Below are 21,043 nucleotides of genomic sequence, written 5' to 3' on the forward strand. Positions count from 1 at the left end.
GTTGCAGCGAGGCATTCATTTCCGTTTTTCCCTTTACTGCGTTGTAGATCACTGATTCAAGCACACTTTGTTGCCTTTCCAAGACCTGAGCGATCAAGTCCTCCATGTTCGGGATTACATTAACATCAGTTGCGAGACCTGTTTTCTCGCACTTGCAGGCATTTCACCGAGTCACTATGACAACAGATAAAACGATTTGGCGTTGAAGAAAAAGGAAAAGACCTGGTTTTTCAATGAAATGTGGAGGTGGGTACGGAGCTCTAGCTCTCTGCGACCATTGCGATTGCTGGTCACGTGATCTCCAATGAGATTTAGTGGCTCATTCAAGTATGTTTAAACTCAATATCTTTAAATATTAAAAAAATAGTCATAGGACAAGGATTGTGTAACAATATCAGTGCCTTTACAACACTTTAATTTGGGAATAAGAAAATATATCAAACTGCTGTCATATAAAGGACACCACAATTATTCCTGACAGTTCAGAAAAATTTAATTTAATTTAGATATAATTAGCTTGGTCAAGTGGATTTAGTCCATAGTTTCCACAAACTTAAAGTACTTAAATACAAGTGCCAAGAATAAATAGGGAAGCTACACAAAAACATGCAGTTAAACAAAGACAACATTTAAACCCTAATATTGGAAAATTGACAGAATTAAAGATTTACATAACTCAATAAATAAAATATGAATAAATAAAAAATAACTGGGAGGGGTACATGGGTAGACTTGGACCCATCATTTTAATTAACTACAGCTGCTAGCGTGCCGCTAAAAGTTTAGCTGGGTGCTACTTCCTAACGCTAACCCTAACCCTAACCCTAACCCTAACCCTTTTACATGTTTCTGAAACTATGTAATGTTCCATGTGATGATCATAAATGACCTGTAACAGCAAACGAGACTAACAGTGAAAAGAATGCTAGTTTTATATAGTTTTTATTAATGCCTCTTCCCGCAAAGTCACAAAATGATTTACGGCAGGTAGACGACGCTACAGAGAACACATTCTGACTGGTCACAGATTTCGGCTGAACACCAGAACACCAGCCTGTGTTAGTGAGTATCCAGCCAGGCAAAAGGTAGCAGGATTTCTTTATACAGGCCTAATTGTATTTTTATTTTATTTTAGAAGTTATCTGCTGTAGTTATGTCTTATCCTGGGGCAGGGCCATCACAGAAAAGAAGGAAAGTAAACAAAGAACAACTAAAAGCTAAAAGGGAAAGTGAAAGACAATGGGCGAAATCCGAGTCAATCTCAGTTGGGCTTTCAACAGATGGAGGCAATTACAGGATTGTAAATAATTCAAAAACGGCCCCAAATTGGCCCTCAGGTAAGTAATATGCCTATTTCATTTATAAAATAACTTCACAATGTGGTTGTGCATCAGTAGCCTACATTAAATTGCATCCCTCTTCCCTTTAGCGCGGAACTTTCATTCCTTTTAGTCCGTATTTGTGTTGGCCTACTATTTTCTTTTCACTTGTACCCCTGTACTTGTGTAAAGCGTCCTTGGGTTTCAGGAAATGCGCTATATAAGTTATTACAATGTTGGTTGCTACAACAATCTCTTAATGCTTTGGCTCGTGACACAGTGACAGTGATACCCGGTTTAGCTCACGATACATCCAAAGTAGGCTAAGTTACCGTATGGAACACTTGAAATGCAACAATGCATCTTTAACGTATTTTCTTATTGTAAATGAATGATTTTCTGTCTGAGCAAAATATTCATATATAACACCCCCGTAACGCTAACTCAGTAATCTACAGCGGGCAATAAATTACCGCAAAGAAAAAACCTTCACGACAGCAGGAGTGGCAAAAACACTACCACTTTTGTCCAAAGCGGCCGCTAGAATCAACACAAACTGAAAGTTACATATAGCCACTTTAACCAGACACATGTTCCTGTTCCTACAAACACAATAACTTCACCCCTTTGGGGAATGGATTTAGTAACTTAATGTAATGGTTTTAATAAATAAAGCACTTAAATTATTAATTCCAATTAAACCAAATAATCATAAAATACTCTTGATACCTCCCGTAGCTGACCGGAAGAACAGGACAGCGCTGAGCTATCATTTTCTTCGCGGTTGATCCAGCTAGCCAAATTTTCTTCTGTCTCCCAAGTAGGTGTAATTTAGAGTCATCATTAAGTAATAAAACAATCGGGTCAGTAGGAATTCTACATCCTATCACATCAGATATTATTGATGTTGTTTTATTCCAGAACTCATGTACCTGTTCACACTCACAGACCATGTGCAGGAAAGTTCCAGTTTGTTCAGGTTGACAGAACATGCAATAGGGAGTGGGAATTACTTTAGAGATGTGTCTCTTCTGAGGAGTCCAATATGTCCTATGGCATATGTTGAAATGAATCTGCTGGTGATTTGGGTTCTTGGAACAGTGGGAAATGTCCCAAAGTGTCTCCCAATTAATTACGTTACCCTCCAAGCTCAACTCTCGCTCCCATTTCTTTAGTATTGGGAGTTCTCCTACAGATACTTGCATCAGTTTAGCATAAATCCTGGACACTAATCCTCTCACAGGAGAATCAACCTTGCCATTTAATGATTGGGTGCATCTCAAGACCGTTTCCCCATTGTACTCCATAACATTCTAGGGCTGATCTCGGGTCTTCAAAACGTGACATACCTTCATCAATGAATAGCTGGTCTAGAGTATAAATACCTCTGTCACTCCACTGGTTACAAACAAAGGGTTTGTTACCAACCATTAAGTGTATGTTGTGCCAAATTGGGGTGTTCAAATGCCACTTATTGGTGTAGCGTAGTTACTCCTCAACCTGTTTAAAGTTGGTCAATGTGTTGGTGATAATAGGGCCATATGCTAGCATACACATTTTTGGACAAACACCTGTAAAGACAAGGTCTTGCAGTCTTAGAGTTCCAGTGAAGTTTTGCTCTATTTCTCTCCGTGGAACTGTAGATGAGGGGTCCATCCACACTTTGAGGGCCTGTAGCTGAAAGGCTCTGTTATACACTTTAAGGTTGGGGAGGGCCAGGCCTCCCCAACAGTGTCTTCCTTAAAGAAAAAGAAAAATACATTTTGAGGAAGATGTTAAGTGTTGATTGCTCACCACAAGCTATAAATACTACAGGTTTAGCAGCTGACACTGTGAGAGAGGCCCCTACAGTCACATGGGTATGATTTAGCGTGCAGCTGGGGTTGTGACAGGACCATCAGGCATCAGGAAGAAAGGGAGTAGGAAAATGGAACAGCCAGATATTCAGTTTACTTACATGTAAATCTAGCTTTGCAAATGTGTAAATTCAATGCAAATCATTTTGTAGCCCCTTCTTCAGTATTCAAAGTCAAAAGCAAGCTTTATTGAAGGGGCAGATCATACAGACAGTGACACAATTTTCACAATTTTGGCAAAACACAATGGATTTGACATGAAATCATCGAGATGAAATTGTAGTGCAGACTTTCAGCTTTAATTTGAGGGTATTTACATCAAAATTGGAGGAAGGGTTTAGGAATTGCAAACATTTTCATACATAGTCCCCTTATTTCAAGAGAATTAAAGTAATTGGACAAATGAGTCAAGAGCTGTTTCATCCATCAAAGAGATAGCAGAAACATTAGGAGTGGCCAAATCAAAAGTTTGGTACATTCTGAGGAAAAAGGAATGCACCGGTGAGCTCAGCATTACAAAAAGGCCTGGACGTCCACGGAAGACAACAGTGGTTGATGATCGCAGGATCCTTTCCATGGTAAAGAAGAACCCCTTCACAACATCTAGTGAAGTGAAGAAGACTCTCCAGAAAGTAGGCTTATCTTTATTCAAGTCTACCATAAAGAGAAGACTTCACGAGAGCAAATACAGAGGGTTCACCACAAGGTGCAAACCATTCATAAGCCAGATTAGAGTTTGCCAGAAGACATCTAAAAAAGCCAGTCCAGTTCTGGAACAGCATTCTTTGGACTGATGAAACTAAGATCAACCTGTACCAGAATGATGGGAAGAGAAAAAGTATGGAGAAGGCTTGGGACGGGCACACCACATCATCTATAAAACATGGTGGAGGCAGTGTAATGGCATGGGCATGCATGGCTTCCAGTGACACTGGGTCACTAGTGTTTATTGATGATATGACAGAAGTTGGAAGCAGCCGCATGAATTCTGAAGTTGATTGGACGGCACTTCACAGTACAGGTGGATAATCTCCCATAACATACTGCAAAAGCAACCCAGGAGTTTTTTCAAGGCAAATAAGTGGAATATTCTACAATGGCAGAATCAATCACCTGATCTCAATCCGATCGAGCATGCATTCCACTTGCTTAAGACAAAACTTAAGGCAGAAAGACCTGCAAACAAACAGCTGAAGACAGCTGCAGTCAAGGCCAGGCAAAGCATCACAAAGGAGGAAACCCAACATTTGGTGATGTCTATGGGTTCCAGACTTCTCATCGCCTGCAAAGGATTCTCAACAAAGTATTAAGAATGAACATTTTATTTATGATTATATTAATTTGTCCAATTACTTTAGTTCCTTTGGAATAAGGGGACTATGTATGGAAATGTGTGTAATTCCTATACCCATTTCATTTCAAATCCATTGCGTTTTGCCAAAATTATGAAAATTGTCACTGTCCAAATATTTCCAAACCTAAGTGTATGATCTGCCCTCCAATCAAGCTTGCTTTTGACTTTGAATACTGAAGAAGGGGCTACGAAATGATTTGCATTGAGTTTATGTATTTGCAAAACTAGATTTACATGAAGTAAACTGAATATCTGGCTGTTCCATTTTCCTACTCCCTTTCTTCCTGATGGTCCTGCCACAAACCCATTCTTTTCAAACCCACTGTGTTAGCGCACAGGGAAATTGAAAATTGTGTCACTGTCCAAATATTTCCGAACCTAACAGTATATCAACAAGTCTCATCAAGCAGTCAGCATTTGATAATAAGAACTATACAGTGAGAAAGTGGAAAATGGTGCTTCTTTTTACATTGGGTTTTTAATATTTCAAGACATTATATCAAATGGCCTTTACAATTGTTTCATTCTGAACTGAAAGTAACAAAACTACATTAACAGTATGTAGGATTTCAACACACTAAGTGGAAAGGAACACACTTCAGTTTCCCTCAGCTTCTGTTTGCCTGACAAATGTTGCAACACACTGTTGAACAGCTCTGTCAACAGTAAAAAGGAAGTGACCGAGAGGCCCAAGTATAACCGAGAGGATGTTGGTGTGTTGTAACATAATCTCACAGTCAATCATACTTAGGATTCCTTACAAACTACTTGTTTTATCTTTTTTTGTTTAACAATATTTCACTGAATACATCTAGACTCATTAGATTTCCAGAAGAAATGTGTTATCATATTCATGGTCAGTGTTCCTTCTCATGTTCTGCTCATTATTTTATATCTAATCTCAAACATTTTTAGACTTGCCTCAACGGCTTCCTGCACACAGCTGAGGTCATCACAGTTTTTCAGTTTCTTGATCCCTTATCTTGGCACAGACAACACTTAACTGACAACTACACACATGCTGCCCATAATATAGATGCACTGACATTTTGATTGCAGCAAAAAAAAAAGAAAGTTTAAAAGTGTTGACACCGGAATGAACGTTGAAGCAAAATTTATGTTTAAATGTAATAAAGTTGTTTACACGTAGGTAAACACAAAACCCTAATTCCACACACATTTAGCTGGTGTAAACATACATTCAGTCACACTGACACATATCACTTTTTTTGTAAACTAATTACACTTTTTAAAGATTAAAATTTGACAATACATTTGGACGGAAATGATTGAAAAGACCTTCAGTGCAGCTACAAGGACAAAAGAAAAGCATAAAAACAGTGGTTACATGAAAATGTATCGACAGACACATGAGGAAACAGGACTCATGTTGCTTACATGTGTCTGTCTGAGAGAGACCTGTGTGCTGGGTTAAAAGTCTACACTCCAGACTCCTTCCTCTTTAGTGAGCCTTGTGACTTCTGGTCCAGTCTGGTTTTGGAGAGTGTCTGAGGCCTGAGTTTAGGGCCATAGACAGGCGGACAGTTCTCATTTGTCTCCTCATCCGAGATGGTGGCTGAGACAGTGGAGGAGCGACGCTTGGCTCTGACAGCTTCTCCCTGCTGAACTCTGGGTGGAGCCCCCTGTTGTTGGGCCATTGCAGTGCGTAGACAGTTGAGCCACTGCTGCTTGTGGTAGACATCGTTGACATGCAGGGTGTGGGACTGGCCATGGGAAGGATCCAGAGAGCTCACACGGAAAACATTCTTAGCTAGAGCGACACAGAAAGGAAAGAAATACAGTTAACTGGACAGCAGGCAGCAAAGTCTGGGAAACAAAAATGGTAGTGTAATGGTATTTCTACTACTTCTTTCCTCATGCCTTCAAAATTACAAACTCTGATCCTGCAGCTAGAGAACCCACTCACTACTCTAACTCCTCTACTCCACCCAAATTACTGTACATATAATTTGTGTCTGGATGAAATGACTGTATGTATAATGCGAAAGGGGACTCTTGTAGTGATGAACCAACAGAGATTTATCATCAGAGTCTGCATTTTATGAAGCGTTTTTGTCCCCCAACAAAAAAACTCTGATAAACACCTCTCTAGCACCAAATGACTGACGCACAGACAGAGTTGGCGAATAGCTAGAGAAACAAAGTGGAACATTTAGCTACTAAAGTCAGATATTTTATTCAGGAGTGGAGACTAAAACAAAGCTAAAAGAGATTGAATATTTGACTAACGTTCGACAGGTGGCCAGAAACACAACTCTAAATGAATGACAAATGTTGCTCTGTATCCGCTAGATGTGTAAATAAGCAACAGTATGCCAACTAGATTGCCATATGTCAGTTTTGTGTTGACAGTTCATTTCTGCTGCCCACAAGTGGCCATAAAAAATTGTTAATGGAGGTTTAACAGTAAATTTAAGTTAACATAGTGTAGCCCATCTTCCTTGGCCCATTGTTTATACCTTTTGTTCGTGCCTCATCTTTATGAGCAAAAAACCCAGCAATTTTACAATGTGCATTTTGTCTAGGGATCGATCGATACTGATAAGGTTTAGTATTAAATAAAACCGATAACCGATATTTGGAACAGATATGCATTTACAGTGAAAATGAAAATCTTTAAATCAAAATTAAGATTTTAGAATGTTAAGAAATCCAACTAAAAATGTGTGCTTTGAGCAATTAAAAGTGTTCAACATAATACACAGTAAAAGATAATCAGATAGTTTTGTGGGACATTAAGTCAGACTCGGTGGTGAGTGAAACTGAAGCAGAGGGACAGACACAGAGCTGTAGCAGAGCCAAAGTAACACACTTTTTAATTAATTAACTTTATCAGTTATCAGGCAAATAAAACACTGATACAGATAATCTGCAGACTGCCAAAAAACGGCCCGATAATCGGTCAATCCCTAATTTTGTCTTGTGATGCTTGTCACTTTACATTTTACTGGAAGTCCTGTGATGTGCATGTGACAAATAAATAGGGATACTGTGACTTGAATAAAGGTGTGCAAAGCCAAAAAATAAGCTATATGTTATAAACACACAACGGAGAATTTATACCGGTATTATAATATTTTAAAAAGGTAAAAACAGCAGACATAAAATACAGAGCACAAATTATTGATTAAATCCACTCACAGCTCAGGTCATGTTCAGAGGGTAACGAGGTATCAAGCGCTACTTTGAAAAACACAGAAAATCCAAAGAGTGTGTAAGACACAAAGTGATGATACCCTACTTCCACATTGAGGCAACACCTAATGACATCTGTGAATTATTTATCTATTCATCCTTTAGTCTTTAAAAAGTCAGAACATTTTCCCAGAGCCTAAGGTGATGTCTTCAAATTGGTTTGTCAGACCAAAATATCAAATTCTTTATGATATTAATGAGAGAAAAGCTGCAAATCTTCACATCTAAAATTAGCATTTTTGCTGGATAAATGAAATAACCAAACACTTAAAAATCAGTCCCTCCAAATTAGATGTGGACTATTAAATATCAGATCTCTATCTTCTAAAGCAGTACTAGTAAACAAATTTATATCCGATAATCAAATTGATCTATTCTGTCTTACTGAAACCTGGCTGGGCCATGAAGAATATGTTAGTCTAAATGAAGCCACTCCTCCCAGTCATATTAATACCCAAATTCCTAGAAGCTCAGGCCGAGGAGGGGGAGTTGCAGCCATATTTGATTCAAGCCTGTTAATTAATCCTAAACCTAAACTAAATTATAACTCTTTTGAAAGCCTTGTTCTTAATCTTCAACATCCAACATGGAAATCAGTACAGCCAATTATATTTGCTGTTGTCTACCGAGCGCCAGGTCCATATTCTGAATTTTTATCGGAATTCTCAGAGTTTTTATCATCTGTAGTCCTAAAATCAGACAAATTACTTATTGTAGGTGATTTTAATATCCATGTGGACGTTGACAATGATAGCCTTAGTACTGCTTTCAACTCACTACTAGATTAAATTGGTTTCAGTCAGAGTGTTCATGAGGCCACGCACTGTTTTAACCACACCCTCGACCTTGTGCTGGCATATGGCATCAAAATTGAAGATGTATTAGTATTCCCGCAAAATCCTTTATTAATCAGACCACTTCTTAATAACTTTCCAATTCTTAATACCCGATTATACGAAATTAGATAAAAGCTTCTACACTAGATGCCTATCTGACAGTGCTATAGCTAAATTTAAGGAAGATATTCCAACAGCACTAAACTCATTACCGTGCTTTAATACAACAGAGAACCTTTATGTAAACTTTAGTCTCTCTCAAATTGACAATTGTGTAGATGGTGCTACGGCTGCCTACGGACTACTTTAGACTCTGTTGCTCCACTCAAAATGAAGACGATGAAGCAAAGGAAACTAGCACCTTGGTATAACTCCCAAACTCGTAAATTAAAGCAAATCTCGCGAAAACTTGAAAGTAAATGGCGTTCCACCAAACTGGAAGAATCTCGTTTGGATTGGCAAGGCAGTCTGAAAACCTATAGGAAGGCCTTCAGAAATACTAGATCAGACTATTACTCATCATTAATAGAAGAAAACAAGAACAACCCAGGGTTTCTTTTCAGCACTGTAGCCAGGCTGACAGAGAGTCACAGCTCTAGTGAGCCTTCTATTCCTCTAGCTCTGAGTAGTGATGACTTCATGAGCTTCTTTAATGATAAAATTATAACAATTAGAGATAAAATCTATCACCTTTTTCCCTCAACTTCTAACGGTTCACCTTTCAACGCAGGACTCCTAGAAAGAACGACTAGACCTGACATATACTTAGACTGTTTTTATCCTATAGACCTTCAACAATTAATGGTAAAGGCATCTTCAGCTAAGCCATCTACCTGTCTCTTAGACCCCATCCCAATGAGGCTACTCAAAGAAGCATTACCCGTGGTTAACACTTCACTACTAGATATGATCAATATGTCCTTATTAACAGGTTATGTACTGCAGTCATTTAAAGTAGCTGTGATAAAACCTCTTCTGAAAAAACCCACCCTCGATCCTGAGGTCTTAGGAAACTATAGACCTATATCTAACCTTCCCTTTCTCTCCAAGATCCTTGAGAAGGTAGTTGCTAATCAGTTATGTGATTTTCTCCATAGCAACAGTTTATTTGAAGACTTTCAATCAGGATTTAGAAAGCATCATAGCACAGAGACGGCACTGGTGAAAATTACTAACGACGTTCTAACTGCTGAAGACAGAGGACTTGTCTCCATTCTTGTTTTACTAGATCTTTGTGCTGCATTTGACACTATTGACCATACAATCCTGTTACAGAGATTGGAACACTTAGTCGGCATTAAAGGAATCGCACTAAGCTGGTTTAAGTCCTATTTCTCTGATCGATCTCAATTTGTTAATGTTAATGATAAATCCTTAAATAAGTCAGTTAGCTAAACTTCAAGCATGCATTAAAAGGTCCCATGACATGGTGCTCTTTGGATGCTTTTATATAGACCTTAGTGGACCCCTAATACAGTATCTGAAGTCTCTTTCCCGAAATTCAGCTTTGGTCTAGAACTACAGCCACTAGAGCCAGTCCTACAATGAGCTTTCCTTAGTATGTGCCATTTCTGTGTCTGTAGCTATTGAGGAGGAGAGTGGGAGTGGCAAGGTGGAGGGTGGGGATGTGGCCTTGACCAACTGCCACTTTTCTCGTTTGAAAGCCATGATGTCTCTCTCTCATGGGTTGGCCAAATTCTCTGGGCGGGCAAAGCAGAGAAAGGGGAGGTAACCTTGCTTGTTATGACCTCATAACAAGCAGATTCCAAAACGGCTCATCTGAGCTTTCATTTTCTCAAAGGCAGAGCAGGATACCAAGGGCTCGGTTTACACCTATCACCATTTCTAGCCACTGGGGGACCATAGACAGGCTGGGGGAACTCATATTAATGTTAAAAAACCTCATAAAGTGAAATTTTCATGCCATGGGACCTTTAAAGATATAAAATCCTGGATGACCTACAATTTTCTGATGTTAAACTCTAACAAAAGTGAAGTTATTGTGCTGTGTCCTAAACACCTCCGAACTTCATTATTTAAAGATATAGCTACTCTGGATGGTATTGTCCTGGCCTCCAGCACTACTGTCAGAAATCTAGGAGTTATTTTTGATCAGGATATATCCTTTAACGCCCATCTAAAACAAAGCTCAAGAACAGCCTTTTTTCATCTTCGTAACATTGCCAAAATTAGGAATATCCTGTCTCAAAACGATGCTGAAAAACTAGTCCATGCATTCGTTACTTCCAGGCTGGATTATTGTAATTCCCTATTGTCAGGTTGCTCAAATAAGTCCCTTAAGACTCTTCAGCTGATCCAGAATGCTGCAGCGCGTGTTCTGACAAGAACTAAGAAAAGAGATCATATTTCTCCCGTATTAGCTTCTCTGCATTGGCTTCCTGTAAAATTCAGGATTGAATTTAAAGTCCTTCTCCTGACCTACAAAGCCCTAAATGGTCAAGCACCATCCTATCTAGAACAGCTCCTAGTACCTTATTGTCCCACTAGAGCACTGCGCTCCCAGAATGCAGAGCTACTTGTGGTTCCTAGAGTCTCTAAAAGTAGACTGGGGGCCAGAGCCTTCAGCTACCAGGCTCCTTTCCTATGGAACCAGCTCCCAGTCTGGGTTGGGGGGCAGACACCGTCACCACATTTAAGAGTAAACTGAAAACCCTCCTCTTTGATAAAGCTTATAGTTAGGGAGTGAGGAGTTGCAGCGTCCGCCTAACCAGGCCCACCAGCTTCTCTTTGTAGTCATCAGATTTATTTATCATATAATCAATAATATAGTGAGAGTAGAGGGAGGCAGGCCAGTACAGCTCGATCCTGGAGGGGAGAGTTCAAGCCCGATCCGGCACGTCTCTCTAAGCTAACCTGCCTCTCTTAGTTATGCTATTATAATTCTAGACTACCGGGGAAGTTCCTTCCTTCCTATGAGACACTGAGCTGCTCTCTCATCTCTGTTTTCACTTGTTTCCTTTTGTATGCATCCTGTCCCAGAACTGCTTGTTACTAACCTAGCTCTGGGGAGTTTACTCCCCGGAGTCCTTATGTGTCTTCTTCGCAGAGCTATGCTCTGCGATTCCCTGCAATGCCCAGCCGCATCCTGCTGCGTCCTGCTGCGTCCTCTGCATCCACCCATGCTCTGCAGTGCCACGTTACATCCCGCAACGCCCTGCTGCGTTGTTCATACACACAGAGTAGTCAGGATCCGGTATAGGAGACTGCACTACTCAGTATTCCACGATGTGCCCTGCTATGACATGAACTACAACGACTACCTTCGAAGTCACTGTTCCATTATCTTTAATGTGACTATTATTGCCACTGTTCATCACACCCCCAACCGGCCCCGTAAGACACCGCCTACCAAGAGTCTGGGTCTGCCGAGGTTTCTTCCTAAAAGGGAGTTTTTCCTCGCCACTGTCGCAACAGCCACTGCTAATGCTTGCTCTTGAGGGAATTACTGTAATTGTTGGGGCTTTGGAAATTATAGAATGTGGTCTAGACCTACTCTATCTGTAAAGTGTCTCGAGAGAACTGTTGTTATGAATTGATACTATAAATAAATTGAATTATATTATTAACGATTTTTGAAAGTCTGTCTCTTTTGTATCTTTTATTTCCCTCTGTTTAGACTATTACTTTTATTTTTACTTTCATATTATATTATTTGTATATATTTGTGTATCTTATTTGTTTACGTATTGCGATGACTGAATATCTGTAAACTATTTTTTGAAATAAAGTTAAAAAAAAAAAGTAGGGTGTTGGGGAAATCGCTTTTTTTTTCTCTTTTTCATCAAATCGCATAAATATCCCACATATTCCATCACATTTTTTAAGAAAACGTGCCGCATAATCAAGGATTTTTGCCCGCAACAATCACAAAAAAACTGATAGGGACTGAAAAATCCCCGTCAATAACGGGTGACACACAATGCCTCAGCCGAACTCCGCTAGGTGTCGTCCAACTCAACCCACCTTTCTCTCCATTGGTGAAAGCCCCTCTGAAGGACCCCCCCATGCGGATCTCTCCATCCTGCAGGTCCTCTAGAGCCAGGTCCAGAACTGGGATGGGCTGCCGATACACCTGGAAGCAGCTCCTGTCGTTCCGGGTCACCGGTCGGGTCAGAACCAGGAGCTCAGAGAAGAGGAACACATGCAGCCTCTGTGAGGAAACACATTAATAGAGAATGAAACATATGTGAATACAAGACAAACAACACGTATGTGGATGGTAAAAAAATAAGGAGTAATCCTAATTCTCACCGAGCCACTCTTGTTCCGCAGCTCGCCGTGACAAAGTAGAGTCTTACAGTTATCTATGAGAGGGTCCCGCTGCTTATCATCCAAATACTCCAGTTTGTCTATATAATACTGGCATTCAGACTCTCCTTTTCTCATGTTGATATCAGACAGAATCTCCTGGATTATAGTGATCTGGATAGTTAAAAAAAAGACCAATCGGTTGGCTATTTAGCAAAACACAGAAGCTTAAATAATCAGTGAAAATATTAGCATAATATGTTATTTATCAGATTCAACACCAAATTATAAGGAACAACACTGTCATGTGGATAACATACAGCTCTCTCCAGACTGGTAACATCTGGGTGATCAGGAGGAGTGTGTCTGAGGATCTCTCGCAGCAGCAGCGGGTATTTCACCAGGCGTGACCGTGGGATGTCGAGGAAGCTCCAGAGGTCCAGCTTTCTGCTGAAGGGCGACTCTAGGCAACGCTGCAGGAAGTCCTGGACCCGCCTGTCCAGCTTTTTCTGGTCCAGCAGGGCTTTGGCTGCAAGCTGGTTGCTGCAGTAGCCTTTGTAAGCGTTCAGACCAGGCAGCTGAGAAGATACACTAACAGTTACAATCTTTTTACATGTCGAAATTGATCATAGTATCTGAAGATAATGGGTGTAGGGTAAAAATAAACACATACCCAGTCTATAACCATCTGTCCAATCTGAGCTACTGTTCCATCGGGGCCAGTTCCCTCTGTCAGTTTCATCAATAAGTCTGCAAATAAAATAAAAAGGCACACACAGGTAAGGCATCAATTAAAGCAGTTAAAACCCAAGAATGGTTAGTAGTAATTTACCCTCGTGTAAGGGGATGTATGCATCCAGGTCCCCAAATATGTGAGCTAGTTCCTCCTCTGTCATGATGGAGAGTTTTAGCATTGGATCATGGTATGCCTAAATGTGAGAAAAGCAGCAGTGTGAGCACAAAAAAAAGTTTACAAAAAAGGGAGCATAAATGTTTTGATTTCTGAATTTTAAATAAAGATTTTCTGACCTTTCGTGCAAGTTGAAGATCTTCTATGAGATCCTGCTCTCCCCTGTAAAGCTCATAAATTGCCTGAAGAAGAAACAACACAAATCACAGCAGGAGAGATTACTTGTTCTGCTTTCTGTACTTTTAAGATGAGTGGGCTGTGCTTTAAAAAGACTAAACCACAAAAACCTCTTGTCTCTTGATCTCTTTGGTGGAGAACGTGCTCTTCTGATGGACATCCAGCGTCTCCGACCACAGCGTGCTGTTTCTGCGTTTGGTGGGAGTGGGACCTGCTGTCTTGCTGCCGGCTTTGAGGGACATCCCTGGTGACTTGCTGTCACCACCACGTAATGACATTGACTGGGGAAAATATATACTTTTTACAGTCAAACAATAGCTCTCTACTCATTTAAATTTCTACCCATTAAATTTGTAGAGTGTCACAGGAGTATGGCATTTACCTGGATGGTCTGGCCAAAGCGCCGCACTGCTCCATTCTTTGAAGGAGATATCAAGTTGACTAGAGATGAAACTTTGGCCAGAGGTCGGACACGCTTGTTACTGGGTTCCTGGGAATCCAGAAAATAAACTGTCTTCAGTTTGACTCAACTGTATTGAGGTGTAGACTGTAGTGGTGTAACTATACCTTAAATAATAGGCTATGGTTTCATACAAGCCTCTCAACTACACATTGTGAATAAAACGTTTACCGACTCATTTTGTTTAACACCTGATTAGAAAATGCTGATGTCCTATTTCTGTCACTTCTACTTTTTTCCTTTATTACTTAGAATACATTTTTTGATATATTATAAAGAAATGCTTTTGTTTGGTGCCGTTTATACTGATACTGAAACCACTCAAAGTGTCAGGATAAATTCACTTGTTTTACTCCACTCTCAAATATTAAAGTTGACTTTTATTAAAGTTTAATGTTATGGTACTAAAATGTAAGTTGTTGAGGTTGTATAGGAAGTAGGGATGGAACGAATCCAGGATTCGGCCGAATATTGGGCTTTTTGACGGGGTTCGGTTTCTGCCAAACCTTAGAATTTTTTTCCACCGAACCGAACCCTACTCGGCTGCTGCTCGTTAGCTAACGTTAGCCTTCTAATTTCACCCACTCAACATGCCTTCTGTAGTGGAATGGCTTTGAATGACCAAAAACGCTTGTCTTTTACTGTGAACATTTACTGTTCAATATGTTGCAGTTTTACACACAAGAAAGTGAACAACTTAAGCTTGACGGGCATGTTTTGCATCTAATATCTCACGTTCACCTCAGTAAGCTAGCAAGAGTACACAACAGACAACTTCCGTGTAGGCTACTTCAAAATAAAAGCACTTCCTGTGACGGTTCGCAGTAAAACTAAATTACTGTTAAATAAGGTTGTGTACCTTTTCACATATCAGCTGTCAATCAAGTACTGTAAATAATGTAAATAATGAGTTTTAATCACACTATAATTTACCATTTCCTTTAGACTGTCTTAATCTAAACACCATGAATTTCTTATTTAAGTGCTTTAAACAAACACCTTCATTATACACTGGTTAGCGAAAATTTGCCAAACAAAATTGTCACTCATCTGGCGATAGCAATGTGCTTTCCTACGATGTGAAAAGAGCGTGTGAATTCAATATTAAGTTTTTACATTTAACTATTTTAGAGGCTGTGGACATGTTTACTTCATTAATGTGTTTACTGTGTTAATGGACTGAGGATGGGAGTAGGATTCGGTAGTCGGTTTCGGATTTGGATTCGGCAGAATCTTAACTTGTGGATTCGGTATTCGGCCGAATCCCAAAAATCTGGATTCGGTGCATCCCTAATAGGAAGTGTATTAAACCACTTTCATTAGAGCCGAGAGACTGATTATGCTGAGGAACAATGTGGTTCAGATTTTCTGTCACTATTATAATTTCCTCAGACACTCATGCCAGTCTAATAGGGGGATTATCCTGAGCTCATAACAAACACATGAGCCCTCATGGCTGTTTGTGGTGAGTACCTGAATCATGCAGAAGGATTAAAGTTTGTTGTGAGGACATGTTCAAGGGTGCTACACTAGACTTGCACCCAACGAACAGACGGGAAGCTGCCCTGACTCTCACCTTGAGATCGAAGCTGGACAGACTGACTGTGTCATCCTCCTTCTCTTTGCGCTTTCTCTTCTGTGGCAACATAAGAATACAAACTAAGTCTAACGAAAATTCAAACAACAGATTTGCAGCAACATCTCTAAAGATACTACATGTAAAGGATTGCAGCCTGAAATACTTCCACGTATTACTGATAGATGTAGAATATATGAATACAGTATCACGTATGGCTTCAGCAGATCATAGGTGTGAGGACATGACCACTGCAATCTAACACCATGGTGCTATGTTTTCAACATTAACTCACTAGACTGAAGTCCCACGGAGTCCCAGGAGTGAGAAAAGTGAAGGAGCTGCCTCTCTGCAGTGGAGGTCTACAGGAAATTAGACAAATAAGCAACGGTCAAACACAATGACAACAAGTTTATATCTACTTTATTGCAGAGTGACTGTCTACTACTCTGCTGAGGACGTTTCTTTGCCTACTATTGATAAAGATGTACAGACTTTGATAATACGTGCAGACGTTAGCAGCTGAAACACACCACTAACAGTAAGTTGAGGCACACAAACACGACAAAAGCGAATTATTATTTTCATAGGGATGCATTTCATCTCTCTTAATATAATGGATGCCTATAACATGCTATTTTTGCTCCAGTCACTGTTAGGTTTCAAATATGTCAAATGTTGTGGATGGCGACTGAGGGACATTAATATCTAAAACCATATAAGGAGGAGCTGGACTGCTCTCTGCTGCGGCAGAAAAAGTCAGTTATGGTGACAAAACAAGGCAGCTACAGAAAGTCACAATGTCTTCTTCTTAGTGAATGACACCCTGAGGGTGCTGTCAAGGCCAACGTCAGCTGAACAAACAGCTACACAACCTACTGCTTGTAATCATTCAAGTCATTTTGGATTCAACAGAATTATAAAGTGGGGAGTGAAAGATCAAATAAAGTAATAAAAAAATAACTGGTAAAGTTGCATTTATCTGCAAGCCAAGTCCTTGAGATGTGATTTGTAGGGGCAAAAAGCATGTCAACTTGTAGACAGAGTAATAATTGCAAACTACTAAACATGTAGATTAAAATATTCTAATATTATTTTTGGCACTTTGCAATTATAAGTTACTACATTTTGGTAATGTAGCAATATATATTGAAGCCAACACAAACATTGAGTATTTTCTCAACCCTATCTGCAGTCTGGAAAAACAAACACAGGTGCAGTAAAAAGGTTTAACTAGGCATGGGCTGGTTATCGGTTTCAAGGTATACCGCAGTTTGAAAAAGTCATGGTTTCAAAACCACTAACATTTTCTGTCATATCGTTCCTAAGGTATGAGCTGTTTTTTTATGAGTCTAGGACAGAAAGTGCAGTTTAGAAACCCCTCTCCCTGCTAGTGTGCAGTGCATTTCAAAATAAAATACACTGTGTCAATGAAAAAAAAAATTTTTTTTTTTACCCAGACATGTAAAAAATAATACCTTTATAGCTGTAATTGCAATACTGTAATACCGTGAAACTGTGATATTTCTGCTGGAGGTTATCATACCATCAGAATCTCATACCGGCCTATGCCTAGGTTTAACTATGCAGACATGCCTTTCTAATTGCACTGTGCATCAACCATAACATGCATACAAAACAAGCAGAGAAGTCATGAAAATACCAACTTCAGCCGATATTATTAGTATGATGATGTAACTTATTAGTGCATCTAACTAACTACCACTGATCCAGAGATTAGTCAGTTAATCTATTAGTAATTTATTATGCAATAGTGACACATTTACAATGCAAGATTTGCTGGTTTAATCTTTTAAATTGTGATAGTTTGTTTTTTCTATTTCACATCATTGTAAATGGAATATCTTTAGGTTTTAGACTTAGTTTGTCAAACATGAAGACATCTTTTTTGGGCTTTCACAAGTTGTGATGGGCATTTTTTAATATTAAGATTTTAGTAAATAATTACTCAAAATCGACTTTATTAATCCATTGATTAATCAATAGTCGTGGTTAATAAATTATAATTTGTTGCAGCCACAATTGATATATAAAGATCTCCATTCTTATTTTTACATGTAACGTTAACTTTAACATGTTTTCACTAATACATTGAGCCACTGGTTATGTGGATTATGGTGGTTATGATGTGTATTTTCTGTTTGATTCTAAAAAAAAAGGTCAGATAGCTAAAACAGACGTGTATTACGTTATAATAACATACATTTAGCTTCTGTATTTTTTAGTTAGACCACACGCATCTTAAAGCATAGCAAATCGTGGTGATAATATCCGAAAATATGGCATCCGAGGTGTACTTGAAAGCAACCTTTGCCAGTTAGGCTACAACAACAGCCCGTCACAGTCGGCTAACCCGATAACGTTAGCTAGCTCGAAATGTGCTTAAGTCGTATAACATTACAAGCAAAGCTTCCAAATAAACAATTACATATTATGATATCAAATGTATGTGACGTGATATACTTACTTCTTGGAGTCTTTTCTCCGGAGTGTTTGTGGAGAAGACTCTGCAGCGCTGATGACACTGGTGGTGGACGTCCTCGATGACATCCTGCGAAGTTTCTGCTTTTTCTTTCCCACCGTCCTTCCACCAACTTGTTCATTTTCTTCCATTTTGCAGGAGGCTTCGTTTTGAGATCAGTTATACCAGGACGTAGTTATGGCTAAGCGAATAAAAGACAAATTCCAGGCGTATGAAAACTGGCCCAGGTCCGATGTAGCAAAGAAAGCAAACGATCGATGACAACAGAACACACACCACGGCGGAAGTTTGAATATGGCGGATCTTTGGAAATGGACCAATCAGAAGAGGGCTCAGAGCCATGAGGTGGGAGGGGCAAGGGAGACGAAGAAGGACCTTGAATGTAGCATTAATTATGTTTCTTACCAGCGGGGGATAATGGAAAACAAGCCAACCGTAAATTTATAATTTATAAATAATAATAGCCTAATAATACTGCTACTACTACTAATAATAATAAACAACAGTGGATTGCATAAACATATACTCAATCAGCGTGTACTTTTTCACCAATTGTGGTTTTATCATAAATTTTTTTTGCATCAGATTAAGCCAATTTAATCTCTAGGTCATATTTTCTTCTTTTCTTTATTTTCTTGCCACAAATAATTTCGCAAACAAACAAAAATGGAAGTGATATTGGCCATGTAAAAGTAAAATTTCTGTTTAACTAACTTCCAAAACAATGTGTAAATTCTCAAGTTCTCAAGACAGAGTATGCAGTAGTGCTGAAATAATTAATTGATTAATTTGTTGATCGACAGAAAAATAATAATCAATAAAGTAATTTATTGAGCAAAATGCCAAGCATTCCTCTGGTTTCAGTTCCATAAATGTTTTATATAATTGCAAATCAAATATATTGGGTTTTGGAGAAAACAAGCAATTTGAAGGACATCACCTTGAACTTGTGATGGGCATTATTTACTATTTCCAGACCAACTTGTTGATCGATTTATACAAAAATAGCCGGATTAACTGATAATGTAAATAATTGCAGGAAACAATTGTGGTTTGTTAATATGCAAAGAGAACTTAATTTAAAAATGAGTTATAAATATAACCGTCATATTATATTAGTTGTAGTTTCTAGAATGAAGATGGTAGCCTACTAAAGGAGTTTATAAGCATTTACTTGTACTGCTTGAGGAGCAGCACTGGGTAGTTTCATAATCAACATCATTACATAATATACCATTAATTAATGCACATACATCTGTTTATTGCAATCCTCATACAGTATTTATTCCAGTAGGCTCTGCTCTACCAGCACTCTTGCATTACTTGGAGGCCTACAGCACAGTAACAACCAGACCAACAGATACAACAATTTGACCTGTATATAGCTATGTTCATACTTGCATTTGAATAGCAGCTACATTTTTTATGTTACATACCATTGTTTAGCTTTGTTGTTGTTGTTATATCTTATTCTGCATCATGTTTGTTCACTGCTTTGTATATAGAGCTACTCATTCCTTGTATGAATCGACACACTTAGCCAATTAATTAGATTGTGATTCAGATTGTGATTCTGATAATTCAGCTACCATGTGACCTGACCATCAGTCAGGAGCTGAGCTCCTCGGACCCTACAGCTCTGTCCTTCATGAGCACATCATCACCTCAGTGCAGCCATCCATTCCACTTTAATCAACATACCTGTCAGTCACATGAAATATGGTGCCTGACATCACTGCTGTCGTGTCTTCATGAAGTAAGGGTGGAGAGGCAGTGGTGTAGTCTACGTGATACGCAGGTATACACAGTATACCCACTAAGAAAGCTCCAGGATTGCCATATACCCACCTAAAAATGTGCAATGGCACGTAACAACATACTTTCCATTATAATTTTGATACTTTTTGAATATTGTTTTTTCAGAATACAGCAAATGAAGTCTTTGACGCTCAAAATATTCCTGGGGGAGGACACCCAGACCCCTCACTATGATATTTTTTTTAAAACTTTCAAACATTAACAAAAATTTGGAAGCCCCCCTGCGTTGACTCTGAGGACCCCCTAGGGGTCCCGGACCCCCTGTTGAAGATCTCTGCATTAGACTACACCACTGTGGAGAGGGCATTTTGAAATGGTTATGGACGAGACATACTGTATACAGAAACCATCTGAGGCAGTGTGCGTGTACAGTGAGGTTAAAACAATCCCATAAAAACATGCATATGTTTTTATCTGACAATCATCCTCAGCAGATGTTTGCCCAGTTGTCCTGGAAATGTACATTTTATTTTATTTGAGCACTTCTTGTTGAAGTTGAGACTGAAAGTTCATCCTTGAACTTGAAAGCAGTATTTGATGAAACAATCTTACCACAAGGGCCATTCAGTAGCTGTTCTGGAGCTTTTAGTTGTATACAATTAATCTTACCTTGGAAGCGAACATGGACGATTCACCAACAACCAGACGAACTCCGATTGTGTGATCAAAAGCTTAAAAACAGGACTGTCCAAGGTCGAGAAGGAACTCAACTTGGATGAGTTTTTACAAGTCATTAATTTGCTCCATTA

The 21,043-nt window shown here is 39.1% G+C and overlaps 1 protein-coding gene across 1 annotated transcript; it reads right to left on the bottom strand.

Moving 5' to 3' along the window:
- Positions 1-4,988: 4,988 nt before the first annotated feature.
- LOC120564685 (neuroepithelial cell-transforming gene 1 protein-like) lies at positions 4,989-18,779 on the bottom strand. The gene is made up of 12 exons (XM_039809870.1): positions 18,462-18,779; positions 16,269-16,335; positions 15,974-16,033; positions 14,320-14,427; positions 14,048-14,218; positions 13,880-13,942; positions 13,683-13,779; positions 13,524-13,600; positions 13,171-13,428; positions 12,854-13,024; positions 12,566-12,752; positions 4,989-6,300 (listed from the first exon to the last, which is right to left on the bottom strand). The coding sequence occupies exons 1-12, from the start codon at positions 18,605-18,607 to the stop codon at positions 5,969-5,971; spliced, it is 1,737 nt and encodes a 578-aa protein (XP_039665804.1). The 5' UTR covers positions 18,608-18,779; the 3' UTR covers positions 4,989-5,968.
- Between the last annotated feature and the right edge of the window lie 2,264 nt (positions 18,780-21,043).

This window comes from Perca fluviatilis, chromosome 8, assembly GCF_010015445.1.
Source record: "Perca fluviatilis chromosome 8, GENO_Pfluv_1.0, whole genome shotgun sequence".
Taxonomy (NCBI): Eukaryota; Metazoa; Chordata; class Actinopteri; order Perciformes; family Percidae; genus Perca; species Perca fluviatilis.